The 23,027-nt window shown below is 41.4% G+C and overlaps 1 protein-coding gene across 2 annotated transcripts in view; it reads left to right on the plus strand.

The window, feature by feature from the left end:
* Positions 1–23,027, plus strand: part of FBLN1 (fibulin 1) — an 84,079-nt gene that overhangs the window by 51,579 nt on the left and 9,473 nt on the right. Inside the window, exons 15-16 of one of the 2 annotated variants that reach the window (XM_087767339.1) lie at positions 7,561–7,703; positions 9,711–9,842. In XM_087767339.1, coding sequence (XP_087623465.1) covers positions 7,561–7,703; positions 9,711–9,842 — 275 coding nt within the window. Of the gene's footprint in view, positions 1–2,093; positions 2,538–7,560; positions 7,704–9,710; positions 9,843–23,027 lie in introns of those variants that run through there. The other variant, XM_087767340.1, reaches the window with a different exon arrangement.

A 23,027-nucleotide genomic window follows, 5' to 3' on the forward strand; every position in this document is an offset into this window, starting at 1 on the left:
TCTACTTTTATAAAAGAATAAATCATGGCATCTTTATGAGCATCTAAGTGCTCACGAGCATGTAAGTGCTTCCAAAAAGATTTACATGAAGAAAACATTTCCAACTAAGAAATTAACTGCCTTGACTTGCTTCTTGATTTCTGCAAAACCAAGTAGCCTCATGATTTCAACAAAACCAAGTCATTCTTTTTAGTGGAGTTACTGATGACATTTCAGAAAAGAATGCAGAACTCACTATACCTGAAAATATTCCAAGAGTATCCACACCTAATTAGCCGGCCATCCTGTGAAGACTTGTGTGTGCTCTTTACACACATGAATAAAATTAAGAATGCATTTAAGTCTTCAAAGAATTGCTTTGTACTTTGGTTTGCAAGTGGTATTAAAAGAAAACATAGAACACATTAACTGAAGAACTGAGGGTGCTTTTAACTAGTCTTTTTGAAAATGATTATTTTGCATATAATGAGAAGTTCCTGCAATTCAGGTCACCATGCACTGGCAACAAAGTAGTGCTTGCTTATGAGCCACAGTTCTATTGATACCAGATACTCCTGACAGGAGCTCAATTTTATATGTCAAAATAAAATATATGAAACGGGCACTCAAATTTCCTTGAGGTAGTACAAAGCAAAACATGCTTTCATGCTGGAGCACTTCTTAGTAAAGAAATGAACGAATAGTTCAGGTTCCAAAACCTCAGCCTGTGGACTGAATATTGCTTTTGAGTGGAAAGACTCTTGTACATAATTTAATTGATTCATAGCTGTGCATGAAGCAGGTTTGGAGCTAAATGCACAACCTGATCATCCCCAAATTTTGCAAAGTCAATATCCAGCTGAGATTGTCCTGTCTACCTCTACTTCCATGTACCTGTCTGAGAGGATGTTCGGATACCAACTTGAATGTGGTGATTTGGACATATCTTTAATCTGAAATTCATATAATCTTTCCTTGTATGCAGTTCTCTAAAGACTTCTCAAACCCACCAGGTAGCATGACATGTCAGATCTTCATTAATATGCTGGTAAACTACGACATTCTTTAATAGCAGTTACTTTAATGCCCATACCTGTCTGTGCCATATTTTACAGGACAAACTTCACTTCTCTCAGTAACAGAAAGGGAGGGGATTGCTCCCACCATGCAGATCCTGATTTCTAGGGCTGACATTCATTGTTCACTTTCAGCCTGTATGGGTGATCTCTTCCTAGTTCTCTGGATTTGAGGCTGTAATACAGTGCTTAGTGATAAGGGAAGGAAACAGCAGAGGGCAACTTTCTCACTCACCAGCGTCATTCCTTTGACTCAAGGCCGCGTAAGAGTGGACTGAATGCGTAGGGCACATGCTGGAGACATCACACCGTTGGATCTTGTTTTCAGCGCTTGCCTAGGCGTGTGTTAGACTGACTCAGGTTGGTTCTCCTGGTAGCACAGAGAAATACTGTGCCACATCAGGAGGAAGGTTTGTCTTCAAAGCAAATATACCTTAACATACAGGCAGTGTTGGAAATAAGTTTTGCATTCCTCTGTGTGCTGTCAGATGATGAATATGCATAGTGCAGTATCTAGAGTGCCTCTTCTCTCTCAGAAAGACCAACTCCTTGTACGTTTGTGGTTTTCATAATACTTTGCTCAGTCTTAAAATCCAGCCAGACATCCTGAGTAGGACACAGTCAACTCACTAACCACATAGGATCTCTTCCTTTATTTAACATATGTCCAATCAACAAAAGCATAAAACTTGGGGGGGCAAAAAAAGGTCAGTGTTCTCCCTAGGAAGAGCTTAGCTGATCTAAATGCAAATAAACTCTCACCCCCCCTGAGATGCCAGACTCAATCCATCTGTGCATGCAAAGAAATGGCAACACTTCTGAAAACGGCAACGCTTCTCCAAAAGCACCAACTACAGACAAGTTCATCCTTATTTAATAAGTGTCCATTTGCAATATGACTGAGGTGCCAGGCTGAAGAATGGATACAGTATGCAAGTCAACATATCTTTTCCCACCCCCACTGCCCTTGCTCTCCTATCACGCTTGCTAAATGTACACTAATCTTCCTCTTGTCTTGTGTTCTCACTTTTCTTGCAGTCGCTGTGAGCGCTTGCCTTGTAATGAAAATAAGGAGTGCCAGAGCCTGCCTCTGAGAATAACCTACTATCACCTCTCTTTTCCTACCAACATTCAAGTACCCACCGACATTTTCCGCATGGGCCCTTCCAATGCTGTCCCTGGGGATAAAATTCTGCTGTCCATCATCAGCGGGAACCAAGAGGGTTTTTTCACCACAAAAAAAGTGAACAACCACAGTGGCATTGTGGTCATGCAGCGGCAAATCACAGAGCCCAGAGACCTTCTTCTGACAATTCAAATGCAACTTTCCCGTCATGGAACTGTCAACACATTTATTGCCAAAGTTTTTATCTTTGTCTCTGCACAGCTTTGATCCCTACCTTACAGGCATCAGTGGCTACTTTTTCTCTTCTAAGAGTAGCTTTTTTTTTCCCAATTTTAATAAAGTTTTAGTTCATCTGTTGCATGCTGCACTTGCATTTTATTTGCCATCATCGTTACAGTTCTCCACTTTCCCCTATCGCTGAACGTCTCAGTTTGGGGAGATTCTTACGTGTACTCTGCATCATTATAAAAAGCAGAAATTGGTATCCAAGAGCTTATTATCTGAATATACTGAACACTGATGACTATTAATTTACTTCACACAGAAGTGAAGTCGGTCTCATTTGATGATACACAGCTGCATATGTTTAGGTCTAAATTTTTAAAACAAAATAGGTGCATAATTTGAGTTGTCTCAACTGAGACATCTTTAGAGAGTTTCATCACGTAAGGGGCAAATACTGTGCATTTTCTGAAAATCTATTAAAAGGGTATAACTTAGGGCCTTAGGACCTCAGAGGTGCCGCAGCACACAAATCACTTTGAAAGTGTGGAGTCAGATTCTCAAGCTGCGCTAGTTATCATTGCTGTGTTGTAGCCAATGAGCTTGTGCTGATGTCCACCAGGTACAGATCCCAGTTCTAACTTCTAAGGACAGTGCAAAAGAGAATCTCCTCTAAAGAACATGTATTTTAAAGATTTTTCATCTTCCGTTCTGTGGAATTCCCACTGAACTGAAAAACTAATGATGGGAAGACAGCAATGAACTTCCTAACAGTATTCAGCTAGTAGCAGAGAGCTCCTTTCTATTTCACAGGCTATATCCTGAGATGTGTCTACAGGAACATTTGAAAAAGATATTTAATTGGTCTCATAACATTTTTGTCTCTCCAACTTCCATATCAAAGCTGATACATTTTTAACTGTAAAGACTTCACCCACCACCACCAAAAAAACCCCAGCCAAACCCTAGCAGCTCTGAAAGATCAGCCAGAATTCCAATATCCACATCTTTCTTCCTTTACTTCTACGACTTTCTTCCTTTACTTCTATGGAATTTGCTACAACTGGAATTTCTTTGGAATTCTTTTGTTTTGTGAGCTGGAAGAAGATTTATTTTACTCTTCAGTCCTTGTATTGATAAATATTAAAAGGTCAGTCCCAGAGGTATGATCTAAAAATTAATGTTCTTTTACACCATCCTGGGCTATCCAGATATCTCTGCTGCCCGGTGCATAGGCAGAATAGTCAGTCCATAGATGAATGAGGAATAATCCATGTGAATGCACGTATGAAAAATGCCTCACTATGTAAATACAGGCAGCACAGGCAAGGTACAAAGTTAGAAACTGGAAACCTTCTAAACCAAGATCACAAGCCTTAATCACCTGAACACAAGGAATTACTCTGTTAGCTGTAAGCTGTGGGCTCTCAGGCTCATCATCAGCCAGGGACTAGATTGGGGCATGATCGCAGCACTCTGCCAGAGTATTACATGTTCCCTAAGGCAAAGTTTATCCCAGCTGGCTGACAGGAGTTCAAGTCTCACGAGGAATGCCAATGTTTAATAAGTCTGTTGACACATACTTATAAAGCTGCCAGAAGTTGCCAGTGGGGATAGAGTCCCAGCTTTAAATATTGAAAGCACAAGCCCATGCTACTTGAGCTAATGGGGTTTCTTACCGCCACAGAAGATGCTTGTATATAAATGCCCTCTGGCTACCAGTTCATTATGAGGCCATAATTAAGTAGGATAAGATTCAAAAATAAACTTCATTTTTGCAAGTATTAATATATATTTGTTTGGCAGGAAAAGAAGGGAGTACGAGAATTTGGCCCTCAGTATTGTAAAATACTACCATATTAATTTCATTCAGCAAGTAATTCAAGAACATGGAGCTCAGGTTCTCCTGTATTAGATGCTTTAATGCTGCAGTGTAGCTACAGCTTTCAAGAACATGTGTGTAATTATGTAGCACCATTTATGTGCGTGTTTTTTTCCAAATGAAAATGAAATCATGGTTCCTGGTCCAAAGAACTTACTAATTGAATCTAACAGAGAATATGAAAAGGAATGACACCAGGACCCAAGAAGAAATAAAAAATTATATTCAGGAAAGGATTATTTGCAAAATCATCAGAGCAACTGAGCTGTTTCTTAACTTTTTTAAATTAAAAAGGCCTGGAGGAGGTACCAGCTCCAAAGCTGCACTTTTTGTTAGAGGGAGAAAACTTGAAGGGAAGATTTGAATACAGAAAGTTCTCAGCACTTAGGAGGAAACTTTTGTCAGTCACAGTCCCCAGTATAGGAGGACATGAGCAAAAAGGAAAATGTCAGCTAATCAGAAGATCAAATGCAAAGATGATGTGTAAGGATAAAATAAAAAGTGTTTTGAGATCAGAGTACATCATTAATAGCAAATAAGAGGATTTGAAATAGATGCTGGTTGTCAAAGAAGTTGCTCCAGATGTCTAAAGATGTCAAAGCAACGAGAGAACAAAGTGTTACCAACTGCACTTTGGATATGCTGAAGCAACTAGCAGGGATATCAAAAGAAAGGAGATCGGAGAATGAATATTTAGGCAGTGGAAAATGAAAGCACAAACCCAAGTTTAGCAGTGTGGACAGAGCATGCAAAAAAAAAAGGTTGTGGGATTTGTAAGAGGAGAGAGAAATGGTGCAATGAAGTAGAGCTGACACAAATGTTTATCTATATCACATGTATGGTCACAAGCTGGGTGGATCTAGAAACTAGTTTTAGTTAGGAGCTAACACGTATCGATTGTGATCGTTGTGATCTTCCATTTCTGTATTCAGGGTACCTAATTCATGTCAGAATGCTTTACTCCAGTGAATCAGAAGTGAGAATTATGAACGTAAGTCTTACTTACGACTTCATCTTAAACAAATTTATGGCATTATCGAATGAGAATTTCAGAAATATTTGTAGTGTTTGCCAAATTTTGTTCCAGCTGAAGTCGAGAGTAAAGCTCCCTTTCCTTCCCAGGAAGGAGCAATGGCAGACCAATACTGAACACTTCAGACACTCCCACCACAATGTTTTTGCATACAAATTCTATTATCTAAACACAGCTATGAAAATTCAGCATGCTGTATGCATTGTACCGGTACTTCATTAGTGATAATGTCCCAAAATGAGTTATGCAAGCTACTGTTTATAGGTGTCCCTAAAACCTTTAGATGATGGTATAGTTATTATTTATGTGTTATATAACACAAAGAGAGAAACTTTTAAAGAACTTTTTCAGAATTTGGAAACACATTATTGGAAGTAAAACCCGTCTGGCTTGGCTGTTGTGACCCCAGCTAAGCGGGGTCATGAGGAAAGATGCAGTGTTTGGTTGTATGGCTGTATAGATGTAAATGGCTACTGAACTCCTCTATACACAGTAAGGAAAAAAAAAAACAGACAGAGGGAAACAAACATGAATGATGTACATTTTGCCTCAATTCTATTTGTGACGTATTTTGAAATAGACTAGTTTATGCTGGAACTAGAGTATGTAATTTAGCTGATCCTTATTTCAGAGGTTTGAGGGTCAGCTAGCTGGAAGTCCTTTCTTAATTTGGCAGCTGAGTTTTAAAATAAGGGGATGGAATCTGTTATCGTAGGTCAGACTTATGTCCATATATCCAGGATTAATTTGTTCTAAAATGACCAGCATGAGGCATTTCAGCAGAAAGCCCTGTTCTGTCCCTGTGAGATGTCTAGAAAATGATGAAATTTTGTACCCAGGTAAAGGTGGGAAGTAAAAGGTCTCTCCTGGCCTCTGTCTCCTTGCCAGTCTCCAAACATCAACTACAGAGTGAGAATAACAAGCCAGACTCAGCTGGTGTAAATTAAGCCAGCTTCATTGCCTTCCCGTGGACTATGCCAGTTCACATCTGTTGAAGCATGATTTCCTTAATGTTGATTCATGTTTTCTCTTTTATCTTTATTTTAGCTTCATACAATATCAGCGTGTTGGGCTTTGCTTTCTTTGATGAGCAAATGTGGGTAGCATATAATAAGTTACTGAAGTATTTATTATTAATAGAGCCATAAAGTCCCTTTGAACATCTGAAAAAAGATGGCTTGTAGGTGTGGACTTGAGTAACACATTTTGAAAAGAGCAAGAACCATTTGTTTCTAGAGGTATCTGACAAACTAAAGCTTCCATTTTTGTTTTCCTTTTACTCAGTGAATTTTTCTTCCTTTTAATCTTTTAATTCCCCCCCTCTGACACTGCAGTCTTTTCTTTTTTCCACTTAGAAATATGAAGAAATGGGCAGGTCAAAGTTGAGATCATTTGTGGGGCTTAGTCACATTGTAAGTCCCAGCATAGCCCTTTCATCTCTCATGAACACAGACCGGGTATTGTGTGAAGTTCTTGAACTGTAAGTGACTTTAAATTCACTCTAGTGGACAAGGGTGAGAAGAAGTCATTTAACTTTTAATAGACTTTCAAGGACGAATGAGCAGCTGGTTGAGATGGAATATGAAATGACCCTTACCATTTCCCCAAACTCAGAATTCAATCTTTGAGGTTTTAAATAATGTGGTTAACTTTTTTCCTCCCCCAGTTCCCATTCCTCTCTGTTTTCTCAGTTTAGATTGAAGGGGGGGGGGGGGCGTGAAAAAAAAGACTTAAGAGAGGCTTTTCTGGCTCTTGCTGCACTGAAGATCGTGAAAGAAAATTGGCCCTTCAGATATTTCCTGCCAGATTTCCAGAATGGAAACAATTGTTTCTGCTTTATGTGACTGATACCACATGGAGTACAAAAAGGCTTGTGCAAGTAAGTGTAGCTCTGCTGAAATTGGTGAGACCACGCCAGTGCACTGCAGCTGAGGATCTAGCCCTAGTTGTTGGGTCCTGTTTGTAGTTGTAAGGAGACTTTACATGGCATCTTATGCACTACAGTTCTCCCTAGTTTTACATGCCTGGCTTGAAGAACTGGCTTTGAGGGGGTTTTGACTGCAGCTCTTAGCCAAGCCAAATTTTTCAGTGGTCCAGCAGTTCTGATGATCTGCATTTGTCTTAAGTTTTTGAGGTGAAGAATGAACACTTACATCAATTGCAGTTTCTAGCTCCCCAGATTGCAAAGCACAAAGTAATTAATTTTCAGGATATATATGCATCTCTCTCTCGTTTCTCTTAGTGTCAGACTTGAAAAGACAGATACTATCCGTTGCATTAAGTCTTGTCGACCAAATGATGTCAACTGTGTCTTGGATCCAGTCCACACAATTTCCCACACTGTCATTTCACTGCCCACGTTCAGAGAATTGACAAGACCTGAAGGTAAGTGGTTTGTTCCTTGTTCCATTTAATAGACTACAACATATAAAACCTCCACCGGAAATCCTTGCCTAAAGCCAGACTAGCTACCGGTGCAGTAAAATGTTTGCACAGTTCCAAATTATAGTGTACTATTCATTTAATTAAAACCTTCGATATCCAGGAGTTTTAATTTTATGGGGCAAAGAAAGTCATTCTGAGCTCTAACTCATACAGCTTCCCAGTCTAAGGAAATACTGAGTCTGAATTCCCATTTACCACATAATTCACATTTACTCCCATAATAGCAGTGTACCCCATGACTTTCTCCTTCCTTTTTTTGCAGATTTTGCCATAAGAAGTAGGTGCTCATTATATTTCTCTCATCTGTTTATGGTCTGTTTGCTACTGACAGGTGGCTTGTTCCAAGAATATAGCCTTTATCTACATGAAAACGTTAATCACAAAATACATTATATTGAATATGCTATCTAGGACTGTGATTTACTGATTTTTGACCTATGAAAAAAATAAGTGTTGTTTTTTAAAATATAAAATAAAGGAAGGGAAATTCCAAGGACTGGACAGAAAGTTTTTAAGATAAGATCTTCAAAAAGCATCCAAGTGAGTGGCTGTCCAGTCATCCAAAGTGAGTTTTCCAGCCCCAGATGCTGCACTCTCACGGGCATTCGTGTATTTCTTTAGTTCCTTCGGCCTCTGCAGTACCTGTGAGTTTTTAAGTAAGTCCTGCAGTTTCATAAGGATCGCACTCACTTTGCTTAGTTCACATATAAACTTAAGAGATCAAGAGCCAGTTTTTGCTCCTTGGCATTTGCATTCATATTCTGGCAGCTTCATTGGAGATTGCGTACACATCCACAGGCGGAATGACTGCCTGCAGCCCTGCTTCTCTGTAGGATGAGCCACTCGGCAACTTACTGTGTGACACAGAGAGAGAAGAAGGGGATGGAGGAAAGTAAGATTATTTTGGAGGGTTTTTTCAAGATCTTAAATCCCTACTTCTGATGCACCCAGAGTCTCAGCCTTGCTATCTCAGAAAGTTGTCCTAAATGAAAGCCAAAGCTGATTCTTCACTTCTGTACCAGGCAGAAGGAGTAGGGCAAGAGAGGTCCAAATCCTCGTTCGTATAGGAACAATATAACCACTAATAACTTAGCTGCGTAGAGCTGCTGTAGATTGTGTCAGGCCTGTTTCAGGCCTTGGCTGGCCCTACTTCACAGGGAACGGAGGAATGCCCCGTAGCCACTTCTACTCCCATACACGCCCCTTCAGCTTCACCAGATGTACTGGCAGCAGAGCTAAGGATTTGGCCCAGGATGCTTCCCAAACCGTTCCCTCATTAGTCCATCCTCATGATTTAATAAAAAGAGATGAGACCTAGCGAGCTGAGAGTACTAGCGAAGCCTAGAAGATGTTCCTAAACTGTAATTCAGCATATGGCCTTGGGTGAATTCTTACAGCTCCATGGTTTAGTTTCATCATCTGTAGAGAGAGGATAATAATGAGAATGCTAATACTTACCTCCCTCACAAGAGGCTTGAAAAACAGTTTCACTTTTTTTTTTTTTAAATCTAAACCCCTCCTCCAATACTCAAAAGGACTCTGTAATTTGCAATGGCAATACTTTGTGTAACTGCCTAAGGGAATCAGAGTTCTGGGGTTTATCTGTTTGGTCCCCCTCCACTGCCCACCCTGGGGATCCTCAGTGTTGTCCTCTTTGGGTACATGCTGGAAGTCCGACTGGTTTCTAAGAGTGGTCTTTCTGGACTCTCAAAGCAATAGTGTTTTGGCTTCAGGGCTTCTTGGATGGTGCAGGAGGAGAAAATAAATCTATCCAAATCCTCCTTTTCCCCAGATGTTCTTTCTTTCCATTTTAAAGGACAGACTGGGGCTGGGGAGGTGTCCTCCACCAGCTTTGAGGACAAGTCATTTTCGATCAAATTCTGTTGAGTTCTTCAGTGATGTTTTCAAAAACTTCTCAGTCCATTCTGTGATACTCTTTATTTGCAGAGATTATTTTTCTTCGTGCCATCACACCTACATATCCGGCCAACCAGGCAGATATCATATTTGACATAACAGAAGGAAATTTAAGAGATTCCTTTGATATCATCAAGCGTTACATGGACGGTATGACAGTGGGTGAGTAGAGTGTTTTCTGCTTACTTTCTTCTCTCAGTAATGTAGAACAAGGTCGAAGAAATTAACTCAAGTAATTAATTCCCACCTTGATTTTCAAGTCTGTATTGATTTAATATTCTCCAGTCCAATATGTGTAATTTGAACTAATATCACAGATTCAAAATACCAGAGGCCTAAACTTTAATTTGAGAAGTATTTTAACTTTTTTCAGAACTTGCTCTAATTACAAATGCAAATGATTTAGCTTTAAAATGATGAGGTTTGCCCATTATAATCAAACCAAATATAAAACATGTAGTATGTCTGCAAAGAGACTGTAAATTTAATTAACTGTTCTTTCTTGTTTAAACAGCATTGCACCAATTTTTGGAAAATAATCAAATTTTTAAAGCAGGACTGAATTTACTGAAAGTGTTCCCTGTTTTATTTTTTAATGACAGGCTGGTTCAGTTTTAAATAAATACCTCTGTTGAGGGTAAAAGGGATCTGGCAAATGCTGTGGTTTAGAAGAAACTTCAGAATGGATCATACACATTTGATTTACAGTCTCAATTTGGCAGGGAGGAGACATGGCAGGAGGTATACCTGTGTCTATGGGTAATGTGCTAGACCTGCACCTCATTATATAGTGGGGAGGGGCTGCAAGACAACCTGGGGTCGTACTTTCTGGAAGGTTTCTTTCAGAGCAGGGCCCTTTGGGGGGATATAATGCATACTATATCCAGTATGTAATGTGTGTAGTGTATCTAGGATATATACATACATGCACACAGATATATATTTACAGTGTATACTGTAGCTGTTGGCAAATTACGTGAAAGTTGCAGAGCAGGAGCAGGTCCCAGCTGATGTGCTGCTTTGCCCAATGTGCATTGGTAGTGCAGTGGCAGGGGAATGTGCTGTCATTCTCATGATGAGAGAATTAATATGCCAGGTATTAAAAAGTAGTATTTGATTGCTCTTTATTAATGCTTGTTTATGAAAATAAAGGACCGCTGTTCCCAGTGAACATTTGTGCTTCAGTATGTGAATGTGGAGGTTCTGCTCAGGTTTATACATGTGCTTCTGGGCTTCCTAGCAGGACTTGTCTGGATGAAAAGAAGAATCACTGCTGTGCTTCTTCCATACTGATGGTTTGTGAAAAAGTCGTATTTAGCATAATCTGAAGGTGGCACTGTTGCATTTCAGAAGCGTGATAGTACAGCGTCAGCTGTGCAAAGGTTTTATGAACTGTAGATAAAAATCATAAGTCATTAGGTTTATATTTCTTTCTTTATCAAACAGAAGTATACACGTGAATGCTGAGAAAGAGGGAGAGTCTGTTAAAGCGGGATGATAAGATTACAGATTTCAGGTATTGGGTTGATTCTTTAGAAGAGTATAAATGTTATCAGATCCCACAGTAGTTACAGTAGTTTGCTTTTCGTGCTGTGTACTTCTTTCTGCCTGAAGTAAGAAAGAGGGATGTGTTTAGAAATTTGACTGGCCAAGGTATTCGCCTGAGGGAAGCCTTTCCGTTTTGAATAATAGGACTGTGTGTCAATGGTATTTTACTTGGTAAACTGGATATCTGCCTCACAACGTTAGGAGAGAAAGGATATTTTTATACACTGGGTTGAGAAGATATGATATATGCCTAAATACATTCGCAGCTCTGCAAAAGAATTGGGCAACTCTTTCTTCACCTCAGTTCCCCCATGTGCAACGTGGAGATGATAAAACATGCCTACTACTGTCTTAATTAATTCTTGCATGTAAGAGTCTTAATTAATTCCTCTATGTAAAAGTACTTTGAGATTAATGGATGGAAGCTGCAAAGTAAACTGCCTGCAGCAGAATTGGAAAAGGAAAAACAAAACAAAACCCCAGCTGATATTACCTGGAGGGGCAGAGGTTCAGGACAGCATGTTGTATATGTGAAATTAGGATTGCAAATAATTCTGCCAGCAGCAGTTCTGCTGCTCTCATCATAATATCATTTTTCTTGTTATTAATAATCAGAATGTTAGGTGTTCCCATAGAAGTGCTGGGAAGTTTTCAAGACAGATAAATAAGATGGGATCCTAGTCCACAGGAGTTCACAAAGTGAGTCCCTCTTGTAAAGAAAGGGGAAGGGTTTGTATAAGGGTGGAAAAAGACAAAGGGCATAGACGATATCAGAAAGATTTAGTGGTTATCAGAAAGATTTATTGGTTATCCCATTAAGTTATAGGAACATAAGAGCTGTGGGAATGTAACGTAGGGACTCTAGCAGAGCAAATGCCCAACTAGCCCACTAACCAGTGTCCAACATATGGGCCAGTAAGACAGGTATACAGGACTCTTTCTCCAAATATAATGTTCCAACTTGCTGCCATCATCAGTTTATATGCTTCTGAAAAAGCACACCTGGACCATCATGCTTGATGACCACTGATGGATATATACCTCTTGAATCTGTGTAGCCTATTTTTTAATCTTTTTTTGCTGCCTATATTGTAGAGGAAAGAATACATTTACTCTAATAATAAATCATAGATGCATGGGTAAAAGGAATAATAAGGATGTTTCATTTTGTGGTAATATTTCAGGAGCAATGACAGAGTATCAAAGCTATTTTATCTGCTAATGGAAATTAGATCACCAAATATCTTTTCTCGACAAGATAAATTTTCTCTACGAAGCCTCTACAGGAGGTTTTATTTTTTAAAGAAAAGACATGGACTAGCTCAGAGAGAGATGGGATGCTTAACAGCATATAGAAAAAAGCAGGAAAATAGTTACTAGTGTTACTGAAAGAGCTGAGTGTAACAAACCTTGACTTGATGTCAGAGCAGAGGAAACCAATGAAGGGATTCAAAGAAAGGAGGGAGCACTGGAAAAAAGAGGGGAAGAAAGGACAGATCCATGAAAATGCTCTTGTAGGAAGTTCTTTGTTAGTAAAACAGTTTTTTGCTAGGTTGTCACAAACAATAAGAGAGATGATGCCTTAATAAGGACCTGCATCTAAACTGTGTGTAAATGGAAAGGAACAAGATGCTCTCAAAAGTGTAACACTAAAAAAAAGTGAGAAGGTACAAGTTTCTTTTGGTAAAGGTTTAGAGAGGGGGAGGAGCTATTAGAGATGGAGTTACAGAGGAAAAGTGAGTACTTCAACACTCACAGAGAATTGTGGACTGAAGAGAGTCAGGTCATCAGTTTTAGCCATTATCCCTTTAAGTTGACACTGAGAAATCAAGGAGAAGATGTTAGTGAAGCTCAGGAATATGTAGCATTGGATGGATGGAGAGTGGCTGATGAGCCTGGTTTGTGATTTGTTGATGGAGAGAGAGCAGCTGAGGTCACAGGAGGAGACGAGAGTGTGTAGGAGCAGGTTGTGAGGAAGGAAAACGAAGAAACTAGAAACAGAGGAAAGAGCTGCCCCAGGGAATGTTAGAAAAAGAAAGAACATGGTCTCCCAAAGGAGTTGTAGGAGGAGCAGCCACAAAGGCAGGAGAAGAAAGAAGCAAGGACAATATTGCAAAATCAAGGAAAGAAAACTTGTCAGATGGGAATCAATGATCAGCAGTATCAGACATGGAGGAGCCAAAAGTAATAAGAACAGACTCCAAAACTAGCTATGCTGACCTACAGAAAGTGTCTTCCAGTGGAAGAGAAGGAATGAAAGCCAGCCTGCTGGAGTGGCAGTGTGTAGACTTCATGCAAGCTGAAGAAAAAGAAATGTGTAAAAAGTTGCTTCCGATATTTCTACCCTCTTGTATTAAAAAGAGCTGTGAAACCCCATTCTTTCCTGGTTCAAGAAGTGCTGTAGAACTCTCTATTGCCTGGTGTTGTTACAGGCCAAGGTGGCACTGAAGCCAAAAGATACTGTTAACAACTGCACATCACTTATTAGCATGGGCGGTAGAAAACCAGAAGTGCAGACCTATTCAGGTGGGTTTTTTTAAAGCTTTTATAGACTTTTCACTGCATTCCTCCTTTAACCAGCTGTCAGTGAAAAATGAAGAATGCATTTTCAACCTGTACAAAAATGTCCTATCAATGCCTAAGGTATTATCAGATACTGTAAAACATTTCCCCCCTCAGCTATGCATTCATTTCCTTCGGTGACTGTAATACCACCTTGTAGTCTGGTAAACTTCAGGAAGATTTTAAAATTTCATAGTATAGCTAAAAGTAGTTTTGATAGGCTGAAATCTTCCATATAGCATTGTATACTAACCTAAGCATATATTCTGGCCTATGAAGCAGAATAGTACTATTTTTATCAAAAGCATCCAGAGCCAATACAATTATAAAATTTCAGTTGTACCTATAGAGCTTCTCAGGGGTGTTGTGCTGGTGCTTGAATACACTGATACGAATGGTTGCTTATGATTTTACAGATAGGTACTACTGCTCTCCATTGTTATTTGCAAGGGTTTCATTGCTATCTCTGTCCCGAATTTCCAGCCTCTTTTACACGTGTGACAGTTTATGATGTTGCCTTTGAACCATTACAGAAAGTGTCTCAACTACTGACAGCACAACATTGGACTTATTAGTAGTCTAATTTCTACTATAAGTATTACGATTGTTTAGTATGTTCCAGAGGAGAGGGACTTTTAAAAAATGATGAGAAGGTAGAGAAAAACAGGTACCATAAGAAAGTGTGCTTGTGGGATCCCATATTGGCTGGGGGCAGGAGAAGGAGACTGGAGGTTTATTTGACTTTTTGGGAAACCTGTCCTTAGCACAGGGGTAGTAGTTCTGTATCTCTTAAGTAGTTTAGCCATTCCCAGTGTGGCAAAGTCTTTTCACAGTCTGCCATGCAAATGTTTGTATGGTCTGACATTAAATTCAGAGTCACTGGATTGCAAAAGATTTGGTTCTGAACTTTGTCCCTGGACCCACTCTGCAGTGCCGGGCAAGTACCTTCACATTCCTCTCTGCTTCTCCCTTATCCTCTGTTGCTCTAGACTCTTTATCTTTGGGCCAGAGGCTGGCTGGCTCTTACCGTGCGTTTGTTATGGTGTTTAGCATAATGAGATCCCCGGACTGATTTGGGCTTCCTGGCAGGGCTGTGATGCTGAAAGTAGCAGTTCGCCTACAGTTGCTTTTCTGTGGGGAAATGGAGGGTAGGTGTAGGCAGAGCCAGGGCGTCCAGGAGAGCTCCGCTGTTCAGAGGGGCGAGGATTTCAGCACATACGTTATCTCCCCTTGTGGATACTCTTACTAGAAAGTGAGCAACAATAGCCACCTTTTGTCATGACTATAATGTCATTAGCATGAAACGACAATGGTGTCTGGCAATACAAAACCGATGCTGTCCAGTCATTCACAGTGAGCACATAGAACAGGGACATAATTCAGCAGGTTTTTCGACAGGCTCTTGCAGCCTTACATTAAAAAAGACACAGTCCCTTTCAGTATCTTTGTTCTAGTTTCATCCAGGCTTGCCCCTTTCACAAGAGGAGCCCCTCAGCAAAGAATATTTTGTGAGTTTTTCTCTATGCCAGGTTGCCCTGTCAAAATTAGTAGCTACGCATTTGAGACGAGGGTGCCCAGAAGCCATTTGGTAAACGGGATCCTAGATTTATTGCCTGAACCTGCCCTTTCGGGATGCTGATGACTGTGCTGTTCAGTAGTCAAATCTCTCAACACCCTCCCTCCCCTCCAGAAAAAATGTCAGGCTGGAGAGCTCTTCTGGAGGCAAAGAAGCAACTCGAGCAGGAGGTGAATTTTCATTTCGCGTCTGAGAAATGCTGAAGGTGCTTTTCTGGTGAGAATGAGTCTTGTGCTTGAGTGGAACAACCTTCCTAATGCCAAATTTCGCTCTAGCACATTGCAAGTATCTGGTTAATCAAACACTCCTCCTTGATCAATGTTCATCTCACCCCTCGGGTAGGAAGGTGTAACGTATTACAGAAACATTCATACAGACCACCTTTGGTTGCAGTTTCCATAAAGCCAGCAGACAAATAAATAACGCTGCAACTCTGACAAAGTTTCGTGAACTGTGGCGTGAAGTATAAAACCTGCCAACGTGGGAAAGAAATGGACTGAGTCAGGGAACAGCTAAGGGGACCGCCGAAGGTCCTTGATTCAGATTATGTAGCATGCATTTTTTGATATTAATTTTAAACAGTGGGCTGAGATATTACATCAATGAGCAAATAAAGCCAGATTTGGAATCCACTACACCGAGAAACATACTATAGGAATTCCTCTGAAAGATGTCTTTGTGGATTCAACCTTCTGAGGTGCTTTACCCTGGTTTAGAGTAGTCGGAGACCTGCTTTTCTGAGGATCTCCAAGTGTGAAATATTTGTGTGACTGATTCAGCTGCTTCTGCTGCTGCTCCTGAGTTTGTGTGTTGATAGCAAGCATCTCATTCCTGCAGTAGCGCCCACACAGCCTATAAAACAGGAGATGGAAGGTAAGAGACTCAAGGCACATCGTAAATCTTTCCCAGTATGATGCACAGATGCATGGCTCACTTAAAAAAAAAAAAAAACCATCGTAACTTTTATTTTTAAAGGGGTCAAATGTGGTGAAGTGACCCCTTATTTCAGCCTTATTTTGAGAATTTGGTCAGGGATTAACACACATTAAGATTCAGAAAGCTTCCCTTGTCAGAAGTTCTGCTAACAATACCAGCAGAGCTGTCGCCTCTAGGTGATGACTGAGCCCTGATATAAGGGCTTTCATGTCAAATCCTCAGGATTAGGTACTTTTTCTTCCATAGTAAATTGAATCAGAGAGCCATATCGTGCTGTGTGCCATAATGTGGCTCTTTGCCAAGAAATACGGAGGGTTACAATAATTAATTGCCCAGGTGTCATGGATATGCTACTGTATCAAAGCTTGGCTGAAACTGAATGATGTGGTCGTGGGACAGGTAGGGTCAACTAAGCCACTCTCACTAAATGGAGAGATTGCATGTATGTGATGATGTAGCGTGATGGACACTAAACCCCCTGTAAATAAGATAGTGCGAATAAAGTATCAGGAGGCTGATACATGATGTGATTTTGCACATTTTGGACATTCAGCCTTGAAGTTTTTCCACCTGTTTTTGTAATATGTAAGATTCTTATACTACATAAAGCATGTCACATTCTCAAAGGTGGAACAGGAAGGATTAAAAAATATATGGTGGAAACTATTTTTTAATGAGGCTACTTCAAGTACAGTTATTCCATTTTAGGCATGAGTGATTTCGCAGCATTGTCAACGTTAAAACCCATTGCGAGGTTTGGCTGGAAGGCAAACCAGAGATCTAAAAGCACTTCAAGTTTGCCAAACCAAGATAAGAGCACATCTCTCTGAAGTTATTTGGTGTCCTTAATAAAGATCATAGTATTTGTAAACTAGCCAAACCTCAGTAAAATCAAAGGTTGTTTTTAATTCTTTCATAATACCAAGGCTCCATATGATCCAACATGACAGATAATAGCTTTGAAAATATTTACCATTTGTTTATGGCCAAAAAAATGTATTAATACCATGAGGCCTCTTTATTGCCTCTTTATTTGATGCATTTCAGCAATCAAAGCTTTCTAGAGAAGCCCAAGTGTTAATGAAATTAAACTTTGTTGAGTGGTTGAAGGGTAGCATTTATAATAAATTGAATCCCAAATTCCTGATCTGTTGAATAAGGCTAATCAGAAAGATCCTTTTTCATGCTGAAATGTAACTCCTGTACTGTAGTTTCCTTTTTCTTTTTTCTTCAGAGGTGAAATGAAAGGCAAAAAGAGAAGCAGATTCAAACAGTTTTAGCTAAACTTAAACTAAGACTTGTACCCTAGGTGAACACTTCAAAGGCTGGAGAGTTTTAGACACAATGGTTTGGACAGTCTTTAAATGAGTGCTTTGTCTTTACGTGGTTTATAAACGATTACTGTGGTGAACAGATATTGTGAGCATGGAACAGATCTGAGCTGTTGCTTATGGTCACAGGCGCAGGCCCTCCTCTTTTTTTTTGAGGGATGTCTTGCCTTACCTCTGATCGTCTTCTACACCTCTAAGAGAAGGATACAGTACAGCTCTGAGCTGCACTGTTGGGTAGCGCTTATTGAATTGCTCTGGGGACACAGGCGTTTTTGCCTGTTCCTGAGATAACACGCTGCTGGGGTCACCAACTGGCCCAAGTCGTTAGGAGCCCTGTTTATGCCACTGGTGCAATCCTCACTGTTACAGTACCTAAATCACCATTGCCTTTCTGTTCCTTAATAGGGAGCGTTGGGATGGTATTAAGTGATCTGGAGCTTTGTTGGTGCTCAAAAGGGAAATCCCCCTCTCCTGTCTAGCTCTGAACAAACGCTCCAGCCCTTTCCCTGTTGCCAGCATTAGTGCTTGTGCGGCAAGCTACATTTTTTGGTTTTTTTTCTTTCAGGTGTTAATCCAAGGGAAGGGGTGGAGGATATAGCAGGACTACTATTTTCGATCAGCTTAAACCAACAGTGAAATTGCCCTGAGTGTCACGTAGCTTATGCAAGTGTGATTTTATGTGTCCAAACTGACTCCTGAAGCATTTTATAAGCACTTGATTGCTCAACAGTTGAAAATTAGGCCATTTTCTTAGGAATCTGAATGAAGATCTGGGAGGTCCATGTTTGAAAAGTACATGTTTTTGAAAATCTTGTCCCCAGATACTTCAGCAAAGATATGTATAGCCAGCCACATTCCTGTGAAGGAGTTCTCCATCAGCATGGAAACCTTGTTAACATCCAACTCTAACCTGATTCTCCAAATCTATTATTTTGTGAAGTGTTCACCATCAAACTTGAATGAAAGTCTAATTCACAATGTTATGAGGGCAATACACTTCAAAGCAAGAGGAAATCTATTTCAGGACTTGTATTTTGATTAATGAGTTTTCTGAATCCTTTAACCATATTTATGTTTGTCAGGTGTGGCAGCTCAAGGATTAATTACATCTTCAGAGCTATTTTTCTGTATATGATTTGATGCCTGCAGTGATGATTACCAAGAAATATTTCATTTTCCAAAGAGCAGCCACTTATTAATAAAACAGATTATATCAGAAACTATAGAGCACCACATAGCAGGAGCCTACATTGTTATTGTCACAAATAATTGAGAGAAATATAGATAGCTTTCACAAAAAAAAAAAAAAGAGAGAAAATGAAAAGGACTATTTAGCTTTTGAGAGATGGAGGAATCTAAGGTGTACATTAACGTTCTGAAGTCAGCAGACATCTGGTGGTCTGGGAAGTGCCTGCAGTTTGACAGCTAGATTGTGCCTTTAGGCACAGTCATGAACTAGAGAGGACTGGAGGAACATAATGCCTGTGAGACTGCCTACGGAGGCACAGCCTCCTGCTGTGAAAGGCAAAAAGAAGGGCTTCTACATCAACAGCAAAAGAAAGACTAGCAAAAATGTGGGCTTGCTTCTGAATGGGGCAGGAGACCTGGTGACAAAAGACATGGAGGAAGCTGAAGTATTCAATGCCTTCTTTGCTTCATTTTTTACTGATAAGAGTGGCCTTGAGGAGTCCCGGAGCCCTCAAAGCAATAGGAAGGTCTGGAGCAAGAAATACTCACCCTCGGTGGAGGACGATCAGGTTAGGGAACGTTTAAACAAACTGGACATACCCAAGTCCGTGGGAGCTGACGGGGTGCCCCCACAAGTGCTGGGGGAGCTGGCCAATGTCATTGTGAGGCCACTCTCTATTATCTTTGAAAGACTGTGGTGATCAGAAGTTCCCGTGGACTGGAAGAAGGCAAATGTCACTCCCAACCTTCAGGAAGACCAAGAAGGAGGATCTAATGAACTACAGGCTGGTCAGCCTCACCTCAGTCCCTGGGAAAGTGATGGAGCAAATCCACCTGGAAGACATTTCCAAAGATATTAAGGACAAGAAGGTGACCGGGAGTAGTCAGCAAGGATTTATGAAGGGGAAATCATGCCTGACCAACCTGACAGCTTTCTACAAATCTACAAAGTGGATGAGAGGACAGTGAATATTGCTTACCTTGACTTTAGTACGGCTTTCAACACTGTCTCCCTTAACATCCTCATAGGCAACCTGAGGAAATGTAGACTAGGTAAGTGGACAGTGAGGTGGATTGAAAAATGGCTGAACTGCCAGGCTCAAAGGGTTGTGATCAGCAGCACAGCTAGCAGCCAGTCACCAGTGGTGTATCTGAAGGATCAATACTGGGGCCAATTTCTTCATTAATGACCTGGATGATGGGACAGAGTGCACCTTAACAGGTTTGAAGAGGAAACAAAACCGTGATGAACGGTTGATACACCAGGGGGTTGTGATGCCATTCAGAGGGACGTCAACAGGCTGGAGTAACGGGCTGACAGGAACCTCATGAAATTCAGCAAAGGGAAATGCAAAGTCCTACCCCAAGGGAGCAATAACCCTATGTACCAGTACACACTGGGGGCTTACCAGCTGGAAAGCAGCTCTGCAGAGAAAGACCTGGGGGTCCTGGTGGACACCAAGTTGATCATGAGCTAAGGACGTGCCCTTGTGCCAAAAGCAGGCAATGGGCTGCTTTAGGAAGAGCGTTGCCAGCAGGCTGAAGGAGGTCATCCCTTCCCTCTACTCAGCACTGGTGAGGTCGCCACTGGAGTGTTCTGTCCAGTTCTGGACTTCCTGGTACAAGAAAGACATGGACACAGTGGAGAGAGTCCAGAAGAGGTAGATGAAGATGATTAAGGCACTGGAGCGTCTGTCATATGACGAGAGGCTGAGAGAGCTGGGACTGTTCAGCCTGGAGGAGAGGAAGCCCAGGAAGAATCTGATCAATGTAATGGGAGGGAGTAAAGAAGACAGAGACAGACTCTTCTCAGTGGTGTGGAACTCCATCCTTAGAGATATTCTGTGGTGGGTTGACCCAGGCTGGATGCCAGGCTGGATGCCAGGTGCCCACCAAGCTGCTCTGTCACTCCCCCTCCTCAGCTGGACAGGGGGAGAAAAATATAATGAAAGGCTTGTGGGTCGAGATAAGGACAGGGACAGATCACTCAGGATTTACCATCACAGGCAAAACAGACTCAACTTGGGGAAATTAATTTAATTTATAACCAATCAAATCAGAGTAGGGTAATGGAAATAATAAAAACAAATCTTAAAACACCTTCCCCCCACCTCTCCCTTCTTCCCGGGCTTAACTTCACTCCCAATTTCTCTACCTCCTCCGCCCCGGTGGCACAGGGGGACGGGGAATGGGGATTGCTGTCAGTTCATTACACATTGTCCCTGCCGCTCCTTCCTCCCCAGGGGGAGGACTCCTCACACTCTTCCCCTGCTCCAGCGTGGGGTCCCTCCCACGGGAGACAGGCCTCCACAAACTTCTCCGGTGTGAGTCCTGCCCACGGGCTGCAGTTCTTTAGGACCTGCTTCAGCGTGGGTCCCTTCCACGGGGTGCAGTCCTTCAGGAACAGACTGCTCCAGCTGGGTCCCCCGCGGGGTCACAAGCCCTGCCAGCAAACCTGCTCCACCATGGGCTCCTCTCTGCATGGGTCCACAGGTCCTGCCAGGAGCCTGCTCCAGCGTGGGCTTCCCATGGGGCCACAGCCTCCTTTGGGCATTCCCCTGCTTCAGCGTGGGGTCCTCCACGGGCTGCAGGTGGAGATCTGCTCCACCGTTAACCACCATGGGCTGCAGGGGGACATCCTGCCTCACCATGGTCTTCCCCACGGGCTGCAGGGGAATCTCTGCTCCGGTGCCTGGAGCACCTCCTCCCCCTCCTTCTTCACCGACCTTGGTGTCTGCAGGGCTGTTCCTCTCACATATTCTCATTCCTCTCCTCTGGCTGCAATTGCCGTTGTGCAGAAACCTTTTCCCCTTTCTTAAACATGTTATCCCAGAGGCACTACCACCATTACTGATGGGTTCGGCCTTGGCCAGTGGCAGGTCTGTCTTGGAGCCGGCTGGCATTGGCTCTGTTGGACACAGGGGAAGCTTCTAGCAGCTTCTTGCAGAAGCCACCCCTGTAGCCCCCCCGCTACCAAAACCTTGCCACGCAAGCCAGACTGAACACAGCCGAGAGCAACATGCTGCAAGTGACTCTGCTTTGAGCAAGGGGTTGTACAGATGGTCTTCAGAGGTGCTTCCCATCTCAACTATTCTGTGATTCTGATTCTGGATTGTGGCAGTGTTGAAAACATGACAGGGCTGGATTGCTACAAAAGGAAAAACTTTGCAGCTTTCACTCTACTAAAAGCAGTAGGACATTCCCTAATGTGCAATGTTTGAAGCATTATATTTTCAAAGCTAGGATATATTAAGCAATTACCCAACAGTTGATTCACTTCCCTTCTCCCTTGGCATGGTGTAGGTCAGCAAGTACTCTAGTAACTATGTTGGCGGAGCAATTTAAGCACTGAAAATCATTACGTTGGCATAGCTTTTTGGAATAAAGAGCAGCCTTTAGGAAAGGAATTTAATTAAACTTTAACGTATGCAGAGCCCCAAAGCCTTTTACAGAAAAAAAAAATGGATAAAATAGCCTAAAATATGTTTTCTGTTTGTGACCAGTATGTGAATTATTTTTCAGTCTTATTGATGAAATCTCTGTATTTGAATACTGAATGATGATACTGAATATTGATGAAATCTCTGTATTTGAATACTGAATAAGAAATAACTTTTTTCTTACAAATCTTAACATGACTTCTTTGAGTTCAGGTCTACAGAGCCAAAAAACGATTTGGCTATATAGTTTTGGCTTCACACTGTAGATATGTATTTACATGTTGTAGACTGAGATAGTCTGGTATTCAAGCCTAACCTGCAACTCGTTGTCTATGGTTTGATCCAAGGAAGCATTTATTCATGGCTGGATTTTTTTTCTCTTGCTCGTTTCTGGAATGATCCTATCAATTTTGCCTTTCAAAATAGCCACTGCAACAATCATTTCCCTAGTCCTAAATTTCCTAATTGCCTGAACATCTCTTTTGAAACTAGGACTAGGCTCTTAAGTAACAGTGATGCATCTGAGATGTTTGCTCTTAATTTTGAAAATCTTGGCCAGCAGTATAAAGCAAGAGGCCTTGAGGAGAAAAGGAAACTTGAAATTATAGTCCAGGATCTTGCATTAACATGAGGAGATCAGTCTTCTTGTATTGCTTAAGGGAGACTCATAAACATGCTTTTCCCCTACAAAAAGTTGTTCACCACACATTACCGCTAGCGTGCCAGTGTTTTGGGCTACTTTCCTTTAAGAGCCAAGCAATGGCTT

The sequence above is a fragment of the Nipponia nippon genome, unplaced genomic scaffold, assembly GCF_047370975.1.
Source record: "Nipponia nippon isolate SJK-2023a ecotype South Korea unplaced genomic scaffold, ASM4737097v1 scaffold_3, whole genome shotgun sequence".
Classification (NCBI taxonomy): domain Eukaryota; kingdom Metazoa; phylum Chordata; class Aves; order Pelecaniformes; family Threskiornithidae; genus Nipponia; species Nipponia nippon.